We start from the raw sequence: 27,281 nt of genomic DNA, 5'->3' as shown, positions 1-27,281 counted from the left end.
CACGAAATACAAACATATAAATATTTATATATTCATTGGTTTGAGGAGGGAGGGACGAATATGCAATATATGAATATATATATATATATATATATATATATATATATATATATATATATATATATATATATATATATTCGCATCCATTTATTTATTTAGTCATTTCTTTCTTTCTTTCTTTCTTTATTCATTCATTCACATTTATTATTTTTATGTGCATATCTCACATCCCATCAAATAATGCTTCGACATACGAAGTGTGTGAACAACAACAAAAGAAGGTCTTTGTCATAGGTGTTATACTACTTAGTTTCAAAAGATTTCAATTTTTAATTCTCATATGCAAGAGTATGATCATCTTGCATAAGGACCGAACCGATACCTGATCCACTAGCATCAATAACTACAAGAAATAATGGTCGGGAAAATCTAGAAACTATAGAGGATGGGAGCATGCATCAAAATATGATTGAGCATGTCAAATGATTTTGTGTTGGTGATCATGCCAACAAAAAAAAAACAGTCCCACAATAATCTTATTTAGTACCCTATAATCTAAGCACATATACAATAAGATTTGTTCTTTTTCTACATTAAAAAAATTGGGGAGTCAAAGGGTGAACTTCTAGGTCAACGATGATGAATAAGTTCACAGTCTAAGAGTTCTTCTATTTATCTTTGAATCTCTTTTTCGCTTTTGAGTTTTAAAGTTTCACCATTATACGTAATCCACATCATGTGAGTGTCACAGTCAATTTGTGGGTTAAACTGATGAAGAACTAATGATGGAAAGGCATACCTAGAATGATACCATTATACGTAATCCACATCATGTGAGTGTCACAAAAGCCAATTTGTGGTTAAACTGATGATGGAAAGGCATACCTAGAATGACTAGAGTGCAATGGTGCAATTAATAATTTTTTCCCTCCTTTATAAGGCCCAATAGTGATTTCTAGTTGTCTAACCTCTTTAGTGCCATTATATCATGTACCTTGGGATGTAGACTTGACCTTGTAAAGAGATGGATGCATCACTAGTTGCAGCTTCTTAACATCACGTATAGAAATAAAATCATGTGCACTACCATCGTCATGCAAGACTATGACATCATGATCGTTAATTTTTAGTCTTCATCTTAATCAGCATAAGGAAAAATAGAGTTATCATGCATATCACTTTGATATCATGCAAGACTATGACATCATGATCATTAATTTTTAGTCTTCATCTTAATCAATGCATAAGGCAAAATAGAGTTATCAGGCATATTACTTTGATCTCCATTAGCATAGTGAGGTAGAGTGTCCTCAGACCAATCGTGAGAGTAGTCACCATAATTATAAGATGCTTCTTTGACGTTGTGGAGTTGAGTGACTTGGCGGTTTGGAATTCTTCCAACGTTGAGAAACAAAGTGGCCCAATTGATTTCACTTGCTAGATCAGATTAATCTCTCCTGCATGGAGTCTCTCATTGACATAGTGGTAATGCACTTCAATGTGCTTAGTCCTAGCATGAAAGATATTGCACTTTGACTATCAATGAGAATAGGAGTAAGATCCCCCATCAATCTTCTCAACCATACACATTCAACTATCACAATGAATGCTTCTTTGTATTCAACTTCACAAGATGAGGTTGTCATAGTTAGTTGTTTCTTACTTAGCCAAGATATGCACAAATTGCCAAGAAAGAAGTAGTTTTCAGATGTGGACTGTCGTGTATCATAATCACTTGCCCAATCAGAATCACTGAAGGCTTGCAATTCTAAATCACCGCCCTTGGCATAGAATAATCCAAGATCTTGAGTGCCTTACAAGTATAAAAAGATACATTTAATTACCCGCCATGCTTAGTGCCTAGGCAATGCATGAATTTTGAAAGCTGTGGTACACCATAACTAGCCGTGAGTTACACAAATAGATTAGGCATCCAATAGCTTGATCATAAGTAGTTATGTCGAATGGTTCCATTAGTGTAGAAATCAATTTGTAACTTTCCATGTTTAAACCTCTTGAGTAATGCCTTGATGTCCTTTAATTGCTTAATGACTATACCATCATCAAATAGTAGTGTAAAACACCAAGATCTAACATCTCAAAATTTGAGCCAAGGTCGGCCTTGAAGGCTGTAATGAAATCCTCATTGGTGTATGCCACTAACATGTCATCTACATAGAGAATGACAACAGGCAACTCTTGCTTGTCCTTTTCCACATATAAAGTGTTTTTCATAGGACTATTTTGAAATCCATGTCCAACCAAATAGGCATGAATCTTATGCTACCAAGCTTTGGGAGCTTGGTACCAAACCAAATAAATCTTTATAGAGCTTACATACCTTCTATTCTTGACCGAGCTAGGCATAACCAGCTGGTTGACTCACATAAACTTCTTCTTGCAAGTCACCATTCAAAAACATTTTTGATGTCCAATTGGTGCACTTTTCATCCAGATCCATCTACTTTCGCTTGACTTTGAAAATCCACTTAGTACCAATAGCTTTCTTGTTGCCAAGTCGTAGATCCACTAAATCCTAAGTACCATTTTTTGGAATGGAACAAATTTCATCTTGCATGACTTTCACCTAGTTTGGATCTTCTTGAACCTTATTAAAAGGCTCAGGTTCATCCACATTATGTAGAGAACTAAGAAATGCAAACTCAGCAATATCTGTGGTTTAAGTACCAAATCTGGTTCTACTTTGCAAAAGGAGCAGACAATTTGCTATCATGTAAGGTGCTTCTAACGCATCTAGGCATAATCCTAGATTCATTGATTGCTAATCTTTCTACATTTACTACATCTTCCAGCTGATCCGAAGCTGGTGCATCAATTCCTTGAGCATTCCCCCTTTGCAACAAACAAAGATCAATAGGCAAAATTTGCTGAGAATTAGCAAATATACTGGCACAGGTAATAAACCATCAAACATGTCCGAAGAATTTACAAATGCATGCTTATTGAATTTCATCAATGGATAAATAGAATCCTTTACAAAAACATCCCTACTGACAATAATCTTCTTAGTGAGAGGATTGTAGAGACGACAACCTTTGATTTCGACACTGTAGTTGATAAAAATGCATTTTATTGCCTTGTCATCACACCGCTTAGTTAAGTTTTGTTCTTGCACATGTGCATATGCTAAATGACCAAAAACACACACATGTCCAACCTTAGGTTTCTGATTGAACCAAGTCTCGTAAGGAGTGATAGTCTGTACACTGATGCATTGTCTTTTTGTGCCAAAAAATTTCTTTAATTACATTGGACATATATTCCCTCCTATGTCTTCTCAATGGAGAGTGTGAATTTTTAAGTGAAGAGCTTCGTGAATGAAGAATGGTCAACACATGATTTTGTGTCAAACCAGATAAAAACAGGTCACTGACATAGCAAGGTTACTAGATGGATCTTATCAAAGTCTCCAAGATTTCAAAGACGGGGTCGAGATGAACATAAAACCACATGGCAAAGCCAATGCATTGAGAAAAACCTATAACATGCATGTTGGCAAGACAGTGTACGCACCTGTGAGGGCAAGGATAGCGGAGTGCTTCGTCCATTTCTGACTGTTTTACGCAGTTGCTGGCCGAGGTTAAAGTCCCCGAGTCCGAGAGGGGGGCCAGGGTTCTCGTGTGCCTCCTCTCGCCACAGTGATGTGGTCCTGCAAGGGTAGACCTCCACGTGAGGGAGCCATGGCTGAGACACGTGTGGAGCCACAGGCTTCCTCCAGGAATGGAGTAGCTGACTACAGCACAGTAATGCACTCAATCACGGTCCGGATGCACAGGCCGGCCGTGATTAACAGAACGGGGCTTACGGCTCGCCTTGCCAGTTTTGCAGGAGCCATGGCTGAGACACGTGTGGAGCCACAGGCTTCCTCTAGGAATGGAGTAGCTGACTACAGCACAGTAATGCACTCAATCACGGAGCATGAACTTGTAGGAATAATTGCTTGGGGTGGGTTTGTAACCAGGAAGGGGGACATCCAATCTAGCAAGGTTATTTTTGCAGAATTCGTACATGTCCGACTGTTTATGCAGTTGCTGGCCGAGGTTAAAGTCTCCGAGTCCAGGGAGGCCAGGGTTTTCTCGTGTGCCTCTCGCCACAGTGATGTGGTCCCGCAAGGGTAGACCTCCACGTGAGGGAGCCATGGCTGAGACACGTGTGGAGCCTCAGGCTTCCTCTAGCAGTGGAGCAGCTGACTACAGCACAGTAATGCACTCAATCACGGTCCGGATGCACAGGCCGGCCATGATTAACCGAACGGGACTTACGGCTCGCCTTGCCAGTTTTGCAGGAGGTAAGTTATGTCGTACCTTGCAATGTACATCCTTTTCAAGAGATCCTTTAGACGAGGAGGAGTCATGCAACCAGCATGAACTTGTAGGAATTGCTTGGGGTGGGTTTGTAACCGGGAAGGGGGACATCCAATCTAGCAAGGTTATTTTTGCAGAATTTGTACGACATGTCAACAACTCAGCATCCAGAAATTCTTCCTCGGAATGCTCATGCGGCACACATCTCGAGCTCCACTGGTCGATGTCTCTCTGGGAATGCTGATGTTATGAAATTCTGCAGAACCTCCTGTCGGCCCCTCGCAGCGGCCAGGAAAGTCGTGGGGTCGGCCTTTCCCTATACCTTGAAAGCTTTTGCCCATCTTGTTTGTAGGATCCTGTCAACAATGCTGTAGTTTTTGTGGAGTCCCCAATCCTCCCATCTCAGCACTTGCCTAGTGAGAGCTTGGATTCTGTATGCTGCCAGCAGTCCCAAGTGAGGAACTATGTCTACTGGCTCATCAAAGATTCTGCATAGGATGGATGGTTGCTGGCACGTTTGCAAGGTCCAAAGGAATCTTGTCAAGACATCTTGCCAGGTGTCTGCAAGAAACTTGATAATCTTTAGCATCAGCAGATTTGTCACAACTGTCTACCAGCATGGTGTATATATCTGGATCAGACCATGGGAAGAATTTGTCAAGGGCTTCCTGCCCTACATCTAAAGATGGGTAGGATACGAGGAGTCTAGAAACACTCCACCCTATGGCATGAAAGAAGTGATAATATTGTCCCCGCGGAGTTCAGGTTTTCCAGCAGGTAAACCAGGGCACGCTCAGAGACATGCTTATGGCATTCAAAACTAGATTCTAAAGCAAATTCAATGGACTGACCGATCTGCTCATAAGGATAGCCATGGTAGAGTTCCACACCGAGATTGTAAGCTTTGGCAATCTCATAGTCAAGGGGGCAGAGATGGGTACTATTGTCCACCCAAGCAGGTCAAAGGCAACCAAGTAATACATAGAATGCTTCTGCAAACCATGCACAAGAAAGAAGCTAGCCGCGGCCATTACCTTTGCATGCCATTTAAAGGTTCTGATTAGAGATTTAAGAGGGCAAGAGAGAGAATGAACTATTTTAATTGCAAGAATGCTCTTGATGCCTTACACACTAGCATGCCCTTGAAGCCGATTGCAATGCATGCATCTCCACTGTGCCATTGTGTATACTTGCACTTGAGGCCATACTAGCTGGAAAGTGCCCGAGATCTGAGGCCTCCAGAAATAATTCACATCAAAATGCCAGAGTAGTAGTGGCATTAATGGTTGACACAGGTGCAGGCCGGACATTTATCGGAATTCAAAGCAATGAAAAGGATGTTCAAAAGCTAGCTGAAGCAATAAGATGACCAGTTGCAATGTTCAAATGTCTTAATTTAGTGAAAAGAAAAGGAAATGGAAACTAAGAGTGTCCAGTCCTATTGAAGGAAACTGTTCAAAAGCTAGCTGAAGCAATAAGATGACCAGTTGCAATGTTCAAATGTCTTAATTTAGTGAAAAGAAAAGGAAATGGAAACTAAGAGTGTCCAGTCCTATTGAAGGAATTCAAAGCAATGAAAAGGATGTTCAAAAGCTAGCTGAAGCAATAAGATGACCAGTTGCAATGTTCAAATGTCTTAATTTAGTGAAAAGAAAAGGAAATGGAAACTAAGAGTGTCCAGTCCTATTGAAGGAAACTGATTAGTGCAACTTCACTAACTCACACTCCTAAAAATAGACTCTGTTGCCTTTTGGGAATCAATAGTAAATACCATTTTGTGATGATTTCTTCATCTACTGTAATCAATGCTTGCTCAACTACAATTTTTCCGACAGCTTATACCGTAATCAATGCTTGATCATTGCTGCAATTTTTCCAAGCACTTGGTTGAGCTGCATATGGAATCAACGCATGGTCAACTACATTTTTTCCTACGGCTTATACCATAATCAATGCTTGATCTTGACATTATTGCTGCAATTTTTCCAAGCAATCTCATTGGTTTAGATATCTAGCTAAACGACGTGCTTCTTGTGCAATTGGATATTGTCAAATAAATTTGTTTTCTTTGAGATATGACATGTACAGCATGATTGTCCTTAGAGTACAGCATGATTGTCCTTAGTTACTGAACTAGTTGGGCCCATCTCTCAACAAGAAGTTTTTCTTTTCTTGGATCAGAAGGTGTTCAATTTCAACCCACAGGACGGTTTGCTTCCTGATACATGCATACAAGACTTGAAATTTTCACTTATAGTTTTTCATCAAGCGTCAAGATTTGAATTCTACAGTTACGTGCATCACCTTTGTGTCCTGATATCTACAAAGCCTGTATGACTGTAAATAAAGAATGCCTCTTTCTCAACGTTTCTTGCACATCACCATAGTATTTGTTTCTAGGAAAAAAAAACATGCATCACTAAAACTTATCAATCAACTCACGTAGCTTCTTCACTTGTAATCCATCATTTAGTCTCTTACTTGATACAATCTTGGAATTGTGCTTCATAAGGCAAATCCTTTAAGAAAGCACAAGCAAAACAAAATTATCACATACGACCACTTGTAGCCCTAGGACATGGGTTCAACCTCACATACTCCCAACATGAATAAACCCATATACAAAGTACAATTTCCAAAGTTCATTAAGAATGGTTATGTTAAGATGTCAAGATACTTGGGGTCTTCTTATCACAAGTTCTGAGACTTTGAATAGGTCAACTTTCTAATCTCCTCGCAATGATTGCATGTAGACATAAGATCAAGATGACAAATGACAAAACTATCATCTCTAGTTCCACGCACTATGACAATTCCTTGTGATGCACTATCCTTATCTTCCAGTGAAAAGGTTCTATCCTCCATACAAAATCACCAAGTATAAGAACTAAAGTTGTACTGCCCTCTACTTCCATTAGCTTCATAGGCAAAGTATTTCTCATGAAAAAGCACACTCGCATGTTGCACAATTTCTAGAGGATTGGCATACACCATCCACAATTTTTAGAGGACTCCCTAACACGAATAGTAAAAGACAGCACAAACACCACTCTCTCTCGTGCACATCTCACATCATCGTTTGTTATGTGCACACATGCATTGTGTCCACATATCATACCATGTGTACAACAATTTTTATATGCTTGGCACAAGATCATAGGAGTCTCAGAAGTTCGGTAAGACAACCTCTCTCTCTCTCTCTCTCTCTCTCTCTCTCTCTCTCTCTCTCTAAATATGTAAGAATTGAAATGTCCAGGATCCATGTGTAGAACAATTAGAATATACTTTGTACATAATCGTGCCAGTCTCCAGAACTTGGTAAGAAAACCACCACCTCTCTCTTTCACTAAAATATGTAAGAATGAAAGTAATTAGACTATATTCACAACGTAGGTTTTGGTTTGCCTTTATTTCTCTCCAAAAGAACTTCAATGGTCAAGGATTTGCAACTTGGTTGAATAGGCTATATATTTTGGCCTCAAGCAGACATTTAAAAATCTCACTCTCGCTCTCTCACATATATGTAATGGAAATAATAAGACTATATTTATACATGGTAAGTTTTGCTTTGCCTTTTTTTCAGGAGAAGAACTGCACCGGACAACAATTTCCACAGCCTTCATATTTTCACCTTCTTTGATATTCTTTGGACATCCAAAAAAATATACATTATGTAAAGGTCGAAATATAACAATTATCCAAATGCAGGAAAATTTTTGACTGAAATCAAGTAAAAGAGACCAAGAAAACTTTGAGATGTAAAATTGATTGGCAATGACCCCACTACACAGACGTACTGTTGAGTTAGCTTTAAGCCCAAAGCTGCCCACACACTGGTATAAAACATTGAGGCCAACCCAGCTTCTGAATGCATTCAATGCAATATCAGGCATTCATCCGCATCATTCAAGTTCTTTACCACAATAGGAAGGCCTTCTTGAAAAGTAAGCACAGGAAAGCGGATAAGTTCATCCTCTTCGACAAGCTGCCAGCTGCAAAACTCAAAATGGCATACATCACCAACCTTCAAAAAACATCTCAATCCCTTCCCCTGATGAGGGGAGATCTCACCCACCCATCCATCAGGAGCAGGGATCTCCCCCATTCAAACTCCGCGCATCTGATGGATGGGCGGGGGATTTGTCTCTACAGACCCTCATAAAACAGTTCAAAGATTGAATGATTTATTTACCTGTATTTTATTACCAAGAAATGAAGAAAGACAGCCATCGTTATCCTAGCTAATTCGGCACCTGGACAGCATCTAGGACCAGTTCCAAACGGTGTGAAATGGGCATCACTTGTAGAATCCTGCAAGTAGAACCTCTAATCAGGACAAAGGTGAATAATCTATATCAGATTAGACAAATACATGAAAATCAATCCAATACCTGCCATCGCCAAGGATTGAAGGTCCTGGGATCATTGTAAATAGTGGCATCAAGATGTGTGCCCATTAGAAACACCAACACTTTCCAGCCTTTTGGTACCGTAAACCCTGGTTTTCAGGAGTTAACTTTTCTTAGGATCAATGCGATTGTGTAAAAACCAGGTGCTTTACAGACATAACCCCTGCACGTGAAAAGGGGAGATCTCACCTGCCCGTCCTTCATCAGCAGGATCTCCCCCATCCACCAGCACCCACCTATCTGATGGGTGGAGGAGGTGTCTGTAATGATCCTTGGTATATGAATGCTAGATCAACATTTGTTGTGATAAGTGACTCTTGAAAAAATTCAAGCGAAAAGTCCAAAGATGCACCTTTCTCTAAGTAAACACATATTAAATTAACCCTACCTTTGATCTCGACATCTTGCATGGCAACCCTGAAGACCCATGGAAGCAAGTTTGCAAGTCTCAAACTCTCATTTATCACCTACACATGCAAAATTAGGATACTTAAAAGTTGTAAGGTGTTCCTTATTATGTTACATATAAGATATAATCCACATAATTACCGAGCAGATCATCTTGGGCTTATTTAGATAAGAGGAAATGGTAAAAACAACAAAATAGATAGCTCAAACATCCCAAAGGCAGCCCATCTGTGCTACACCTACCAAACCATCTTCCTCTAATAAAGATCACTCACTAGATTTCCGTATGTACCTTGTGTGTCCCAACTGTAATTCAGATTTCCAGTGGCTCAAACTAGCTTCAGCTCATCAGTGAAAACCTTACCACTAGAGTGAGCCACAACGCAAGCATGAGCACTAGAAGGTGGAGGATTGATTTCTGACACCCGTTGTGCCCAATGCCAAGACCATGTGTATGATGCTCCAAAGAATCCATGCCGGAGCTCTTCTTTTCCTGCTCTGCCTAGTGCCTTGGTCAAGACATCCCCACAACTCCGGAGGTTCTTTGATACATCGTTGCAAGGTTGATGCTAATTCCCCACAGAGGACACGACCAGTGGTAGCCAGCAGGCTAATCAAGAATCTCACCTCTCTTTCCAACACTACGCCAGCCATTACCTTTGTCGTTTTATGTTTTCAACAAGTTCTTCGACTAAGGTTCTTGGGGGATGTTGAGTTGGTCTACTGGTATGTGCTCCCCTCCCCACACCCCACACCCACCCCACGCACCCCCCACCCCCTGGCACCAAAACTAAAGAATAGCATGAGAGAGAGAGGAACCCTTATAAAATACTCATCATTCTTGAATACCACCTCCAAGGAGCGAGCTCCAGTCCACATAGCACCTTCTTCAGCCTAGGCCCTACATACCTTTCTTTCTAGATCAAAAACCCACATCACACTTATTATCACCAAAGTGCAAGCCAAGGTTACACAGCCTGCATTACTAGGAAAACAAGAACGAAAAGAACTACAAATGAGAGCTGAGCTCCTCGTAAAAAGCTTTGACCACTTAGGAGGAGAAGAGGCTGTCCCAAACTTTATCAGGCCTGTCAAGGGCTAGTGTAGAAGAATAGTAGAGGAATAACTGAAGCTTTGGACACAATGCCATCACATAAATCATGACCAGCATATGATGTGGATGCGGATGCTGACTCAACGTGATGCCATAACATGCTGGTTGGACATTATTGTAGGCATGCTTAGTGGACACACATGTAGGCATGCTTAGTGAGCACAACTTGACAAAAATTATGTAAAGACAGGTTACATGTCAGAAATCACAAGTCACAAAGAAGCATATGATTGCTACATACATTCTTCGTGAACTTCATTGATTCATAATCTTCCCAGCTAAGTTTCTCAACTCTGCCTTTTCTTTTTCTAATGGCTACATGCTCCTCCTGGAAAATTAACCCATGAAAAGCCAACATTAGGTCAATCGGTGCCAAACCAAACCGAAATTAGAGCTTTCTGATACAGAAGATGCTTAAAAGCAAGGGCACTAAATCTTGTGTGCTCTAACCAATGGTCCTTGTAGATAAAGAGCAGCTTTTATACCTTGACTTGATTCAAAGCTTGAGGAGACTCAGAGAGAAACTTCAACAACAATGTCATTGCCATTGCTGTTGTCTCCTCTCCATGGAAGAGAATTCCCATGATACTATCTAGAATGAGCTTTGATTTTGCAGTGAAGATCCCATTGTCCTCCTCCTTTAACAATGCATCTAAAAAATCTTTGGAAGGTGATCCATAAGAGCTTCTCCGCCTTGCAATTTTCTCCTCCAAACACTTGACAAGGCTGTCACGACCCTATAAATCCAATGTGAAAAGCATCAAGGAATGCCCAAAACAACCCTTGAAACTGCATCAAAATCCCAACACAAATAAAAGGAACATGCACAGCCAAATAATGTGTATTCGAACACCAATATGGAAGAATTGTAATGATGACAATGCAGTGCACCTGAGTGTGCTTACTATAGCCAGAGCCCAGCACATTAAATGGAAATGCCAACAAAGCTTTCACGTCATTACAATATTTTTGCAGCTGCTGAACCTCTGAATCTTCAGGAGATTGGATTATAAGACGGTCCAAAAGCAAGCAAAGCACCATCTGTTAGCATGCAAACACACAGTCATCACAAAGCCATGCTGAAGATAAGCTTAATCCTGAGCTAATCTCTCTAATCCTAGTGGTTACAATTTCATTCCTATCCAGGTATAATATTATGAAATAGAAAGGGCCCTAACATTTGTTCCCAAATTACCTACCCAGGCCTTGGTGAGCCTTGGTGAGCTTTGCAAATCTGTCAGTAGCATAAACTTTTTGTTTTTAAAAAACTAAAATGAGCCTTCATACCATCTCTCTAGTGCATTGGCATCAGGTTTGCATGAATCCAACAAATTTATTTGCCAAGCCCCTTTAGCATGCTAAAAATGGGACTCTTAACCCAATCATTTTAGAAGAGACCAAAGCCAGCATCCATAGAAGATCTGCAAGGGGGGGGGTTCACTCTTATAGCCCATGGATTATAATTAACAAACGTAAGGTTATTGACCTCCTCACTCCATTCAATCAAGAAGATCTCATAGCACCTGCAGGAGTTAGCAAACCTGTTATAAGAATTAAACATAAAACACCATCCAATCTGGTTGCTTCTTTCCTTGAATGTGCTTTAAAGACATTAACAAAGGCACCAAACTTAAGTTGAAGCTTCAAGTGTTCAGCTTTGTCCTCAAGGCATAATTAAATCGCAGAACTCTCAATAGAGCAGCTATGAGTTCAAACCCTCCTGTGAAAGGCAGTTCATATGATCTAATGTGCCTGAGTGTATACCATGATCGCCACGCCGACACATTTATCAACTTGCCAAGCACTTTATCCACTTCATTCAAGCAACAACAACAGCATGCAATCCATGTGAGTGTATATGGTGATAGCCACACCAGCACATTCATCGACTTGCCAAGCACTTTATCCATGTCATTCAAGCAACGACGACAACATGTAATTATTTCTAGCACAAGGACATTGGCTGCCATGGACATCAAAGATTGAGACTTTACTCAAATGCATCCTTGTAATAAAGTCTATGCAGAGTATTCACTCTAGCCCTCCCAATGGCTCACTTGTGAGGCTTGTCCGCTGCCTTAACTGGTGTAGAGCTCTTGTACCTATGTGCTATGTTGGGTATTCAGAGCTTCACATGTATGTGACCGTCTCGTATGTGTACCAATTTGTGTCCACCTGTTTACCCAATTGTGTCCGTGTGTAATTCCCCTAAAGGATTAAATGTATGTGTGTATCTACCCTCTGTGTGTATAACATTATTCATATATGTGTGTGTGTGTGTGTGTGTGTGTGTGAACACTTGCCTAGATGTGAACACCCCTTATATCTGGAAAGGATAAGTGTGACATATGTCCTGTGCATGTTTATGTGTGTGATTTGATATTTGTCAAAATACCGCCTACAAAAGCATGTACTCATGAAGGTTTCAAAGATGCCAGCATTTTCCATTGTAAAAAATATTTGCCCTATTCCAATGCAGCTATCATCTCAAACCCTGGTTCTCCCTACCTTCAAACCAACATGCTCCACCCCCCAGCTACGATATAGGGCAGCAAGCCTCACTTATATAAGAAAACCCTCATATCACCTACATGCAAGAAAGGACAGATTTTACATGTTTTTGGGAATACAGAAGTAACCTCCTCTGAGTAATAAGATGAAGATTTAACACCCCAACTGTCGGGCCATGTACATGCGAAGCTAATAAACAATACACCTCCTGTAAATATGAAGACTGTAAGTAGACGTAATACATTAACCATCTCCTGTCAGCACGCTCTAGCCCAAGTGGTAATGTGAGAATATGTGAATATGAAGCGAAAGCAAGTAGAGATCAAACAAGAGAAAGTAGACAGCCAAGATCTGAAATGTATTGATTAATTACGAATGAACAATGTCCATGCTTATATACATGTGCCTGCGCGGCTTGGAGGACAGATGTCCACAACTAATAAAAATGCCTAAAATAGCTGAAAAAACATGGAAAAAACCCCTAATTACATCAGATAATATTTGGATAAAAGGGAAGAATAAAATGGGATAAAATGGAGAATAAATGCTGGAGATTGACATATCCAACACCTCCTCTGAGCTCGAGCATGGGGGTTCGACCTCTGAGCTCGAGCATGGGGGTTCGACTCCCATACGGATAAGGAGCTGATCAATAGTATCTCGAGGAAGAGGTTTGGTGAAGAGATCAACAAGGTTGTCCTCCTGAGAAGGATAATACTCTAGTGTGATGATGCCATCGGACCAGCTCATGAACAAAGTGAAAGTAGACCTCAATATGTTTGGTCCTACCATGGAAGGATAGCTATCCGTAAGAATATGAATCGAAGAATCCAAGAGTACATCAAGATTGCTCAACATTTGAAACAACCATAAAAGCTCACAGTAGGTATCCAGATATGCATGGTACTCAGTCTCAGTAGAAGATAATGAAACTGTATTCTGCTTCTTAGATATCCAAGAAATAAGACAATAGCCAAGAGTGAAGCAATAACCAGAAGTGGATCGTTGAGTATCCTTATCTCCTACCCAATCAACATCAGAGTATCCAACAAGCTCATTGCCTCCTCTAAAAGAGAGACCATAGTCCAAGGTACCAGATAAGTATCGGAGAACCCTCGGAGCGACTTGCAATGAAAATAGTGAGGTGCGAAAGAAAACTAAATGAGAACACTGACGCTATAAGAAATGTTGGACCTAGTGTAAGTCAAATAAATAAGAAAACCAACAAGCCTCCGATAATGTGTATTGTCCTCGAAGAGGGGAGAGGGATCATCACGGGAGAACTTGGAGATAGGATCCATCGAACAAGCAATTGGACGACACTCGGTCATCCCAAATGTCTCCAAGAGCTACTGCAAATATCAGTATTGGCTAAAGAAACACTCCATCAAAAGTTGGATGGACCTTCTCCATCCCAAGAAAGTAGTGGAGAAGTCCTAAATCAATAATCTCAAAGGTGAGCTAAATCTGACCGGAGCTGTTCAATCTTGGCAAGATGTGAGCCAATGATCAATCGATCATCAACATAGAAGATAACCAAACATAGCAAAGAATGCATTAATCTTATTGTACCACGCCTTGGGTACATGTTTCAAACCATAAAAAGCTGAGCAATCTGTACACCTTACCCTCACATCCGGGAACCTGAAAACCTTGAGGTTGTTCAACACACACCTCCTTACGTAAGTCATCATTAAGAAGTGGCAGACTTGACATCCATTTGGTAAACCAAACAGTGCTCATGAGCAAAAAGTGCAAGAACTATCCGGATGGTGCTGTATCTGGCTGTAGGAGCAAAAGTTCCCTCATTATCCACACCCTCAATCAGAGAGTACCCTTCACAACCAATCTAGCTTTGTGTTTGTCCAAAGATCCATCAACGTAAAACTTGGTCTTAAAGACCCAATTGACCCCAATGACTTGTCGATGTAGAGACCGGTCCACAAGCTCCCATGTACGATTCTTCTCAATGAAATTAATCTCGACCTCCATGACTACCCGTCACTTAGAAAGAGCAAGAGCCTCTTTAGCTATATTAGGCTCATATGATTGTAGCACTATACTCATCAGGGCGAGGTTACAAGACTGACGAAGCTATTGTGATCTCTATGTCCGTGTCAAAGATTATGTTGAAGAATCAGCAAGTTAATGAAGTTCATATCGAAGAGATGAGAATCACAAATAGTGATTTCCAGCCATCAAGGAATCTTTGGGGTAATCCTCTGATGCACCGGAGCAGGAGGAGGAGGAGAAGCCGAGATAGGAGAAAGTGGAAGTAAAGAGGCATGGAGGAAAAGAAGTTGATGGTGAAAAAGCTAGTGGTGGAGTTGGGATGGCCGAGAAAGGAGAAGGGACCTTGATAGTAAGCTCGAGATGAGAGCGAGAATCATATGAGGATTCAACAAAGTAAACATTGCGAGAAATCACCAAGGATTGCAACTCCGGATCCCATAATCTATAAGCTTTTAAATAACAGCTATATCCAATTTGCACTTCCTAGACTTGGGATCAAAATTGGATCTGTCAGAATCAAAGATATGAACATAAGCATCACAAACCCTAAAACAAGAGATCAAAGGTTCTTGTCCAATAAAAGTCTCCTCTGGAGTCATACAAGAAACCGCCTTTGTAGAAGAACGGTTGATGATGTAAGCAGCAGTGTTCACAGCTTCTTCCCTAGAAGAGAAAGGAAGATCAAAATAAGAAAGCATGGTACAAACCATCTCCTAAACAATCATGTTCTTCTGTTCAACCACACCATTTTACTGAGGGGTGTGAGGTGTGAAAAATTGACGGCTTATACCTTTTTGTGAGCAAAAATTAAGAAAGGCTTTGGACATCAATACTCCTCCATTGTTGCAGCAGACTTATCGAACTTTTTGTGTAGTCGCAGTCTCGACAAAAGTCACCCACTTTGAAAGCAAAAGAAAGCTTGATATTTTTCTGCCAAGAGACAAACCCAAACTTTGCGTGAGTAATCATCAATGATAAGCATAAAGTCCATGGCTCCTCCTTGAGTAGCAATCCGCATGGGACAACACAGGTTCATATGAATGAGCTTCAAAATATAAGAAGCCCGATGAGTAGCCTCTTGAGGAAAGGCATCTCGTGTTAGAAGTCATCTCCTGTCTAGTTTTATACACCAGGGCCTTTGTTGTGGGTGTGCCCGCCCTTATGAGGTGTTTTCCCATTTTTCCACACTCTCCGTATTTTTCCCCTATTTTTTCCCATTTTTTTGAGGCTTGGGAGGGCTGCCAGGTGATGCCAGGAGCACCCTATTGCTGGCCGACTGGATCTACATCAGTCGTGGGCTTCAGGGCTGATGGCCGACTGGATTTGATCAGTTGTGGGCACCTGTTTTGCTGGCCAACTGCATTTATGCAGTCGTGGGTCTTTTTTTTATCAGTCGTGGGCACTCCTGATGCTGGCCGACTGCCCTCTAGGGGGGTATATATAGGACCCCAGCCCCCATGCCTTATTTGTATCATATCTTGGGATCTTCTTGTGTATATAGAGCAGAGTTACACGCTTTCATCTCTCTCTCTTGTGCTGTTTTTTCTGCCTGCGTTTTTGCTTTTGCTCTTGTGTTCCCAGATTTGGTCATCATCTCCGCTGCATATTCTGACATGGTATCAGAGCCCTAGGCTCTAGATAGGTCTTGGGATTTGTGTGAGCAAGAGGGGGCTGTTTTGTGGCTGATTGGTGGACTGTTTTGGACTGTTCGGGAAGAGGAGAAGCAAGAGGAAGGCGGGCTGATTTGCTGGACAGCCACTTGCAGGTATCAGTTCTTCTTTGTTCCCACCCACCCACCCTTTTCAGAGTACATCCCCGCTATGACAGATCTGTTAGAGATGGCCGAGAGACATGTGAAGATCCCGACACTCCCCACGTTCCCGGTGGACCGTCAGTTGGACGGGAGCAACTACGGCATATGGAAGGTGATGATGGAATCCGTTCTGGAGTCTTACGACCTCGCCGATTTCGTCGTTGTTGGTGTTCCACCGCCGGAAGTAGAGGAAGGGGAGTTACCGTCAACCCGAAAGGACCGGGAGGCCCAGACACAGATGTGTGATCGCGTCAACGCCAGGGTCCGTTCGTTTATTTTCCTCAATTGCACACCACAGGTAATTAATCATGTAAAGCATATGACGCTGGCCAGAGGTATATGGCAGCATTTGACCTCACTTTACAACAGGGTATCGCCCATGAAGAGGATTTCCTTGGAAGTACAGATGCGGGTTATGAGCCCTGCAAAGTCGTCGACAATGCGGGAGCATATTAACAAGCTGCAGGCTCTTCAGCAGGAAGTTCTCCAGGCTGGGAAGGAGATATCGTCAGAGGACATGGCCATAACGTTGCTGTCACATTTGCCCTCTTCGTACTCAGCATTTTACTCGTCGTTGATTACCAGTGGCAGGCTCAGCACCATCACGTGGGAGGAGCTTGTGCCTATGGTCCTGGACCAGGAGGAACGATTTACGAACCCTCCTCAGGATGGAGGTTCAGAGGCCTTTACTGGCCAACGGTCGAAAGGCCGTAACACGGGCAAAGGGAAGGCTTCGTCAGAGAAGTCTTCTGAGAAGATGTCCGTTAGTGACCGCGAGAAACTAAAGGCAGAGAGGACCTGTAATGATTGTAGCGAGAAAGGCCACTACTGGAGGCAGTGTCCCAAGCGGAAGACCGAGAAGGGTGAAGACTCCTCAGCAATCATGAAGACTCCGGCTTTTGTGCACCTGGAGGTGATGGACACCGATGCTTCATTTTCTTCAGGCAGGGAGGAGATTGGAGGACTCTCCGCAACGGATACTCGGGAGTGGATTCTCGATAGTGGTGTTTCCAGGCACATGACTCCTTCCCGTTCCGATTTACAGGATCTCTGCAGGCTTTCTGGTCTTATTCTTACTGGGGATACGTCCACTATCCCAGTTCACAGTGAGGGCACGATGGAGATAGTTCCCGATGGTGGCAGAGGGGGGAAGCATTCCTCCCAGGTGTTGTATGTTCCGGCACTTGGTTTTCATCTGTTGTCAGTGCATCAAGTTTGCAAGACTGGCGTACGGGTGGAGTTTGATGAGCATTTTGTTGCTCTCCGGGACAAAGCAACAGGCCAAGTGGTTTGGGAAGGTGGAGTGGAGAATGGAGTCTACAGGCTTTCAACACTCTCTCTCTCCCAGGTCCTCAAGATTGTGATGAGTGGCAGTGTGGTAATAGCTACTCAGGTGTGGATACGCTACAGGTGCGGGCTTTCCGAGACCAGATGGTGGATAGCTTGCCAATAGATGGCAGCAGTTGGCAGGAACTTTCCAGTACTCAGGTTGGTAGTTCTTCTGTTCGTGAGTCAGAGGAAGCTGAACAGGTCACTTATGCTCTGATGTCTCGTCGTGTTCGGGACATAGAACTTCCAGTAGTTGAGGATGTTCTTTCCACGGGGACCTTTCGGAAAGCCAGGCAGGTGGCAGGTGCTTACCTGCAGAAGGAGGTGGTTTCTCCAGGCTTTGTGGTTCTGGATTCAGAGGGGGTGGTTGACAGGTTTCATAAGGTTTCCAGGACTTGCTTGTGCACCGTAACAGGTGTTGATCCTTGTGAGCAGTGTGATGTCTCTGTGACTCAGAAGCTGTATGGTTCATTGATCTGGTTGATGGACACCAGATTGGACGGGAGCTTCCTGATGAGGCAGTTGAGCTCTTGGTTGCAGATGTCTCTTTGGGAGGCAGGATCGCGTTTCCTGTGGTTTCTGCGGCATGCGAAGGATCACGGACTCTTGTACACAGGAGGGGGATTGTTGGATGGAGTCCGACTCCGCGATTGGAGTGACTCGGTTTGGGGAGGAGATTCGGACACGAGGGGATCTACTTATGGCCCAAGAGCAGTTTTACGGAGCAAGAGGAGGTTACATTGCAGGTTTGGGCTTCCATTGGAGGAACCCATGGTCATCCAGAGGCACTTTGTTCGTGAACAGATCGTTGCTGATGACATCTTGCTGGAGTTTTGTTCGACGGAGGACAGTACGATGGACCTCTTCACGAAGTCGCTCTCAGGATTTGCTCAAGCGGCACCCAGCTCCCAATGGTTGGTCACACAGCCAGGAGCTGAGAGGGGGTGTTAGAAGTCATCTCCTGTCTAGTTTTATACACCAGGGCCTTTGTTGTGGGTGTGCCCGCCCTTATGAGGTGTTTTCCCATTTTTCCACACTCTCCGTATTTTTTTCCTATTTTTTCTCATTTTTCTGAGGCTTGGGAGGGCTGCCAGGTGATGCCAGGAGCACCCTATTGCTGGCCGACTGGATCTACATCAATCGTGGGCTTCAGGGCTGCTGGCCGACTGGATTTGATCAGTCGTGGGCACCTGTTTTGCTGGCCGACTGCATTTATGCAGTCGTGGGTCTTTTTTTATCAGTCGTGGGCACTCCTGATGCTGGCCGACTGCCCTCTAGGGGGGTATATATAGGACCCCAACCCCCATGCCTTATTTGTATCATATCTTGGGATCTTCTTGTGTATATAGAGCAGAGTTACACGCCTACATCTCTCTCTCTTGTGCTGTTTTTTCTGCCTGCGTTTTTGCTTTTGCTCTTGTGTTCCCAGATTTGGTCATCATCTCCGTTGCATATTCTGACATCTCAATGTTGCTTGCCATGAAGAAAAGCTACACAAGTGAAGTGAGGATTTCAGTGGGGTGAAAGATCCTCGACCATTTGTTTAGAAGTCAGCAATTGCAGAGAAGTATAATTCAAATGCTCGAAGCCAGCATCCACAAATCCGTATCCACATGAGCTACCAAGTCATGATAGCTATGAAGAAGTTGCAACAGATGAGATTGGGACTTAGTCAAAGAGCCACCAAAGTCCTTCAACTGATAAAGACTACCTTCTTGGATACATGTGACAACAATCTGCAAAATGCTAGTGTCGCTCATCTCAAGGACGGAACTGACAAAGTAGACTACACTGCTGGTGTCGCTGATCTCAAGGACGGAACTAACAAAGTAGACAACATATCCTTTCTTCGCAATCCGAAAAACTGAGGAGATTGTTGGAGAGCTGGGAAACATGAAGCATATCTCGAATGGTAGAAGGCTAGCCCAAGAAAGAGTTAAGTCGCACATTACTAACCGAAGCGGCCTCCAAGTTAAAAGCATCGCCAATGGACACCGTCAAAGAGCTGGGACGAATGTCATGACAAATGGTCCTACAAGGAGTCATGTGAGTAGTACACCCACTATCAACCACCCATTCTATAAAACATGAGATGGAAGGAACATGAGTCAGAGCAAAGCTCCTCAATATCGATGAAGACAATCTCCTTGGAGAAAGAGGATTTTTAAGTTTAGTTGGTGGATAAAGAGATTTGATTGGAGGGTTTCTTAGCAAAACCACCTTCTTTCTCTTGTGACAATCAGGCTGAATGTGACCTTTCATACCACAATAATGACAAGAAGCTCCTTATGAGCAAAATTATTGACAGATTTGTGGTCACCTTTGTTGCTTGTTGAAACCTTAGACTGTCATTTGCTTTTGCCCCTAGCTTGAAGAAGAGTCTCAGAAGTACCCTCATTGATCTTCTTTCTCATGGTCCTATCTTAAAGTAAACCAACAATGGTATGTACATCAAGAGTAGAAGGAAGAAGTAATATAGTATCACAAAAAGCAGAGAAAGTCTTAGGTAATTTAGCGAGGAGCCAATTAACAAAGTCCTCGTCGATAACTTTGCTCCCCAAAGAGACCAACTGCTTCTGAATGGTTATAAACTCCGTAACAAAATCCATGATGTTAGCAATATCAACAATCTTCATATTTAGAGAGCTGATTCTGCAAGGCTACCTTTTGAAAAAAGTTCTCACAATGATACCTCCTCTGGATGATATTCCACAATTCTTTTGAAGTTTTCTCATCATTATCATCAAATTGACGAGCAATAGAGGATTTTACATTAAAGAAGATAAAGACAAGATTCCTTGCATCTTTGTCAGCCCAAACATCAATCTCAACCTAAGGATGTTAGCATATTCATCCCCAGTTTTCGCCCATTTCTGGTGTCCTTTTGGTCCCTTTTGCATGGCCCTTGATTGTGGGCTGGCCACTCCTATTTTACATATTTTTCTGGGATTTTTCCCAGCCGTATGGTATTTTTCCTATCGGCCAGCTATTCAGCTCCAGTCGGCCAACCCTCCCCGCCTATAAATAGGTGGGGCTTGCCTCTCACTTTTGTATCTTGCCTAGTCTATCTTTTGCTCCCTCACTTATGAGACTACTTCTGTCTCTTGCTTGGGACTGTATCACTTCAGTATATTCAGCATAGTTGCTCCATCTCTCTCTCTTGCACTCTCTACTGAGCACACTCTAGTGCTTATTTGCTTCCGTTCTGTGCACTCTTTCATGGTATCATCGCTGCCGGTTCAGCGATTCTATCTGTTGCCCCAGATTCAGCCCTATGTACAGCCCCTTAACCTCTGCGTTTTTCTCAGATTTGCAGCCTTCTACTTGCTGCATTTTCTGGACAGCCTCTACTAATTGCTTTCCCTTCAGTTTGGCTTCATCGCGTGCAGCCAGAAGGTAATATTCTCATCAGCGTTACACTTCTACTTGGAGGTTGGATCTAGGCGGCCTGTTTTTTCAGGACAGCAGCCCCTCTTTGGCTGCGTTTTCCTCTCCGGTCGACATTCCCTTTTGCATAGGGGGATTGGTGGTTCGGGCTTTGGTGGCAACCTTGGTACCTGTGGTGGACACACTACTTCTGAGATTGTGCGTTTTTTTCTTGAGGAGAGCCCAAGCAACAGTCCTAGTTGATGCCTTTCCCTCTTGCACCCTCTTACAACATATTCCCAGGCCCTATGTGGCTGCCTTTTCTCTCTATATCAAATCTGCATTTTTTGTTCCCTCTTTTGGTGGCCTCAAGGTCGGAGGTACAATCGACAAAAGCTTCTACATCTTTTGCTACAAGAGGATTTTCGGGTGCTGTCCAACCTCTTAGGGCTGCGTTTTGGTGGGAGGAAGGGATCTACATCAGCATTTTTTGATTTGGACAGTTTTTTATATCTTTTGAGGTTTGGTCCTATTGGTTGGATCAATGATGACAACTTCAGATTTGGCTCCCGTACCACTTTCTTGTTATTTCCTAGATGAAGGCAGACAAGTTGGATGGTAGTAACTTTCAGTCATGGAAGTTGCAGGTTACTTCTATTCTTAGATGTATGGTCTGATGGAGTTTCTCGTACAAGAATCAGTGCTTGCCGGACTTTGCCTCTACGGAGGATGTGTGTCGATGGAGGAAGACTCATAGACAAATCTATGGCTTTCTCCTCCTGAATTGTCAGGATTCGGTTCTTCGACACTTCGTCTATGCTCTTGATGATGCTTCTACTTTCTATGTGCCAGTTGCTTTGTGACCTGTATGGTGATGCCAATGATCGGCAGATGATTTCTACTTCTGGGTGCTATGCAGCTAGTGATCTTGCGGATACTTCTTTTGGAGATGTTCCTGCAGCGAAGGATAGTGGGCTAGTTTTGCTCACTACATCTGAGGAGTTTGTTTCTCATGTTGCCTTGCCTTCAATTTATGTGCATACTTCTCCTTGCCAGAATGATATCTCTAGTAATGTTTTTGAGGAAGACAGTAGGCTATCTTTGCTCACAGCTTCTGAGGGAGATTTGTCTCCTATTGCTTCATCTCTGACTCTTTCTTCGTCAACCAGTGACCAGGATGTGTTGCTTGTCCCGTTGCCTTCTATGGAGAAGCCTGCTTCTACGCTGTGTGATGCTATTGAGGAGGCTACTACTACTTTAGTTACCACTACTGCGAATGTTCCTATTTCCCTTGCTCTATGTGAGGATTCTACATTACGGTCACGTGTATCCGTGACCGTGCCTGGACACAATGGTACTTCCAGGGATTGAAGGATTGGGATTTGGATTTGGTTGGGCCTGTGGAGTCCCGACATCAGTTTTCAGAGAGGGCAATTGAGTTCTTACATCTAGCCATGCCGACCTTCGAGGAGGGTGCTATTGTACAGGATTTGGCTACTCTTGGTACAGAGTTGGAGCAGATGGACTCTTTCTTTTGAGGATATTATCTTCTTGGAGCTACAGGCTTCTAGGGATTTCTGTGGCACTGTGTTTACATTTGGGTTTGGCACCGATATTTGGAGCAGCACAACACAGCCTACATGGTTGTTTTCTTTTAGAGGAGCAATGTGCCTAGCAGCTTGTTCTGTTGCTTTTGTAGCTGAGTTGCTATGGAGATTGCTTGTGGAGCTTTCCTGGTGCCTGTTGTTGCTGCATTCTTTTGTCTTTGACAAAGGACGACTTCTTCAGCTTCTCGGAGTATGTTCAGCATCTAGCATCTGGTGCTGAGAGGGGGTATTAGCACATTCATCCCCAATTTCTGCCCATTTCTGGTGTCCTTTTAGTCCCTTTTGCATGAACCTTGATTGTGGGCTTGCCACCCCTATTTTACATATTTTTTGGGATTTTTCCCAACCCGTATGGTATTTTCCCAGTCGGCCAACCCTCCCCACCTATAAATAGGTGGGATTGGTCTCTCACTTTTGTATCTTGCCTAGTCTATCTTTTGCTCCCTCACTTATGAGACTACTTCTGTTTCTTGCTTGGGACTATTACTTCAGTATATTCAACATAGTTGCTCCATATCTCTCTCTTGCACTCTCTACTCAACACACTAGTGCTTATTTGCTTCCACTCTGTGCACTCTTTCAAGGAGAAGTTACATCGAGAGAGGCTGTGCAGCACCAAAAACAATACCCCATAGCCGATGATATCGAAGGAGAGTCTTTATCTGTAGTACCCAATCAAGCTAATTAGTTCCATCTAAGATGAATTCCTTGGAAAGTTAAGGAATGGATGAAGAGAGAATAGTTAGTGTAGAACTATCCTCTTCAATCGGTAGCAAGAAAAATCTGCAAATAGAAATCCAGGGATTGCCTACTCTCCCTAGAGGTGAGGTGAAAGAAAGATATAGAACTATACTCCTACCAAAGATCAAGGCACATGGGTGAAGACGAAAGCTGGCACGATACGCAATGAAGTAAGGAAGAAAGAGACTAATAAAGCAAGTGCACGGTGCTACCACTAGTCCGAGCTAGGAACAGAATACGAAATGCAAATTGTGTTAAGCTGTAGGGAGAGGGTTGAATAAAAAATGCAAAAGAAGGCTGATATAGAGAAAAATGCAACAAGAGGAGAAAAAATGCAGCAAAGAAGTGCTGTCCAGGAGGCCAAAAAACATCTCCGAATCAATGCCAGAAGTATGATAATTTGTACTCAAAGTAGATCTCCAAATTGTTGCCACCAAGGAAGCCGAGAAGAACAAAAACGCAGGCTGAAAACTCTTCTTGCTGATCTCTACAAGCCAAGATCTCTAACACCATGTGAGAATATGTGAATATGAAGCTGAAGCAAGTAGAGATCAAACAAGAGAAAGTAGACAGCCAAGTTTTGAAATGTATTGATTGATTATGAATAAAACAATGTCCATGCTTATATACATAACTATAGAGCCAATCTACCCATAGGGCTGGAGAATAAATATCCACAATTGATAAAAATGCCTAAAATAGCTGAAAATATGAAAAAAAATCTTAATTACATCAGATAAATATCTAGATAAAAGAAAAATGGGATAAAATGAAGATTAAATGTTGGAGATGACATGTCAAATAGGTAACACCCTAGCCTACTAGAAGTGCACAAGTCCTAGGTAAAACCTTGGCATCCATAAATGACGATTGTTTAAGACCAATAACCCAAAAGATTTTGGACATTGCCACTCCAACAACCTTTTGGTTATTTAAGTTCTAATAGCTCATTTAAATAATTACTAAAATAGAATTCATCATAAAACATAGCTACATCAAGTACTTTCGTTCCATTTGATCCGGGTGTATGGAGAGCCATTGCTTTGGAGCTTACATGGATCGGATTTTCCGATTGCTTGCTACGGGAGTTTGTTATTCTTTCCATTTGAGCCTCGGGATCTTACGACTCCTTGGCTTCGTATTCGACTCAAAGGATGTATTGTTAACTTCATCATTGGGCATTGCACTACATTCCTTTCCATTTGATCCAAGAGGGATCATATGCCTCTGATGATGGGATTTTGATCCTCCTGCAGATTTCAATTCCTAAGACAGATCTACGTTGTTTGCAAAGGAAAATGTGCATGTCTTTTGGAAAGATTGATTCAAACAGGCCTCTCAAAGTATCATGTTACAATAAATGTGGTTCTATTGAGGTCAATCACATCAATAACAACTATGTGAGATAGTATTCGCCTAAGCATGAGAAGATAACATGTATAATTGTAAAGACTACTCACGTAAGTAGCTTCATGCTGCACATGGACGATTTGATCTTGCCAAGTAGGCAGCCTCTGAAGAATTAAAGTCTGAATGAAGTCAAAAATGTGGCCCTTCAATCCTTCTGGACACAACGCATCGACTGCTGCGGCATGAAGTTTCCTGTGCAACTCACCATGCGTTTCAACAAGGGTCTGCTTCCCAAGGATCCCTCTGTATGCATTGATGGGTTGGCAGCTTTGAAACAGCACACCTTCGTTTTGCAAAACAAACTGGTTCACCTCTGCATTCGTAGATATGATGAAAGGCTGCCCAAACAGATGAGACTTGAAAATATCTCCATACCTATGTTTGAAGAAGATAGGAAACCCCAAAAAAAATCAATCACAGCAATGTAAGGTTTTTCATAACCTGGTTTTTTTCTGGCACATAAGAGAATTTATAAAAAAAGAAATGAAGCACTGAGAAATGTTGTACAAAATATAAATTCCAAAAACAACACACCATAGCCATAACAATATACATATATGTATATATGTTCGAATATCACCAGAACAATATCCTAGAGAAACAACAATATAACATGCATAAAGAAACAGACCAAAGCAGTGGCCACTGGACAAGAATTAGCTCAAAATGAGCTGGATTTGAAAAAAATTGGCGTAGGGTACCTTGATGAGCGTTTTTCAATGAAGGGTTGGGATGTAAATGAGGGTTTGGAGGCAAGGAACTCTAGGGTTTCGCCGAGAGCAGGCCATCCCATGGTGCCAGGAGGCAGGCCTTTCTTCTTAGTGTTTGCAGAGTGAGAAAGCCACAGCCATGCGGGCAGCAGAACTATGAAGCTGCACAGAAGAAGGGCCGCAAGGTACATACTTCCTTGGAGCGGGAGCTCTGTGCAAGAGAAGACGATGGCGAACGAGTACCAGACAAGGATTTCCTCTCGCAGATTCTAGCTCGTGGCGAGTCCGAATAGAGAACATGGAAAAATGCTGAGGTCCTGTTGAGAGTGAATGCGAGCCGCTCGCCATTGAATGCGGTTGGCGTGTTGAAAACAACGCCGTGTAATTGGACCTTCAAAATTCCAAAAATACTTTCAAATTTTGATTTAAAAATTCGAAATTTGTAAAATATACAAAACTACATTAATTAGTTTACTATATACCAGTGGGCTCCTAATTATATACCAGTGTCATCTTTGAGGTAGATGAGAACTCACCTGTCCTAAGCATGGATTATGAACTCTTTATGAGAATGTTTGAGTATGAGAACCTTGAACCCATTAAAGAGGCAGAGATTTCAATCTCCCTAGCATCCTCATATGGACAGGGTACCCTCATATCCCTAAGTTGATGGATTTCATGGCTTCAAAAACTAAGACCATCATCACCACATGATTGTGTGGAGAGCCTGAACTCTTTGTTGCATTGAAAGCTCTACGAGATCTTAGAATCAAGGTGCTGAAACATCGAGTGAACCTTCATCGTGATAGATTTCTCCAAACAAACTAACACTTATGAGATGATCCTAGGAAGACCATTTATGCGTGAAGTTAAAATGGTCCATGATTGGGTAAGGAACCATGTCTACTTGCAGTTCGATGATTCAATCCTTAGAGTAGATCTTGTGACTGGTCATGTACATCCTATGGGTAGTGGTGGACTTTTCGACAACCAATCGGATACCACCACCGTCAAATTCATTCCATTACAATATTGCTTCACATCCTATGGGTAGTGGTGGACTTTTCGACAACCAATCGGATACCACCACCGTCAAATTCGTTCCATTACAATATTGCTTCACATGCAAGAACAACACTGATACGAGCTAGGGACCATCCCAATTGAAGATCATAAATGAAGGTGATGATTTAAATTGGGTTTAAATGATGGCCACCACCATAACAGTTCGGGAAGGTAAGGATCAACATGTGTAACATCGGATGACAAGAAACTTCCCAAAGTTGTACCATTACGAATGATGAGTGCCATGTACTCAAATAACAAGGGAATTAGTGAGTGTAGTAAGCTTGAATCCACTTGTGGGAAGAAGACTCCAATCCATATACTTCTAACTCTTACAACTCTGGTGAGGAGTCTGGAAGTGAGATGGAAACAGTACTAAGCAAACACAAGTGAGTGAAACCAAACCAAGAAAAATTGAGACAAAGTGAAATAGAAACAAAATCAGATGACGGAGATTCTT

General features: G+C 42.3%; 1 protein-coding gene across 1 annotated transcript; it reads right to left on the bottom strand.

Annotated features, from left to right (window-relative positions):
* Window positions 1-7,932: 7,932 nt before the first annotated feature.
* On the bottom strand, window positions 7,933-26,115 carry LOC147603778 (abietadienol/abietadienal oxidase-like). Its single transcript, XM_086795860.1, has 9 exons — window positions 25,748-26,115; window positions 25,097-25,421; window positions 11,148-11,297; window positions 10,742-10,993; window positions 10,498-10,584; window positions 9,123-9,201; window positions 8,717-8,823; window positions 8,518-8,636; window positions 7,933-8,317 (listed from the first exon to the last, which is right to left on the bottom strand). The coding sequence occupies exons 1-9, from the start codon at window positions 25,945-25,947 to the stop codon at window positions 8,200-8,202; spliced, it is 1,437 nt and encodes a 478-aa protein (XP_086651986.1). The 5' UTR covers window positions 25,948-26,115; the 3' UTR covers window positions 7,933-8,199.
* Window positions 26,116-27,281: the final 1,166 nt, after the last annotated feature.

The sequence above is a fragment of the Cibotium barometz genome, chromosome 63 (genome assembly GCF_041138505.1).
Source record: "Cibotium barometz isolate CiBa-2024 chromosome 63, ASM4113850v1, whole genome shotgun sequence".
In the NCBI taxonomy this organism is placed as follows: Eukaryota; Viridiplantae; Streptophyta; class Polypodiopsida; order Cyatheales; family Cibotiaceae; genus Cibotium; species Cibotium barometz.
The sequence above is the reverse complement of the archived record's forward strand: the minus strand, read 5'-3'. Positions and strand labels throughout refer to the sequence as shown.

Excerpts from the sequence above, each read along its gene's own strand:
- LOC147603778 (XM_086795860.1), bottom strand. The coding sequence starts at position 25,947 with ATGTACCTTGCGGCCCTTCTTCTGTGCAGCTTCATAGTTCTGCTGCCC. Across the intron at positions 10,585-10,741 it reads AAGCTTTGAATCAAGTCAAG|GAGGAGCATGTAGCCATTAG; the intron begins GTATAAAAGCTG and ends TTAATTTTCCAG. Across the intron at positions 8,318-8,517 it reads TTCTTGGTAATAAAATACAG|CTGGCAGCTTGTCGAAGAGG; the intron begins GTAAATAAATCA and ends TGAGTTTTGCAG.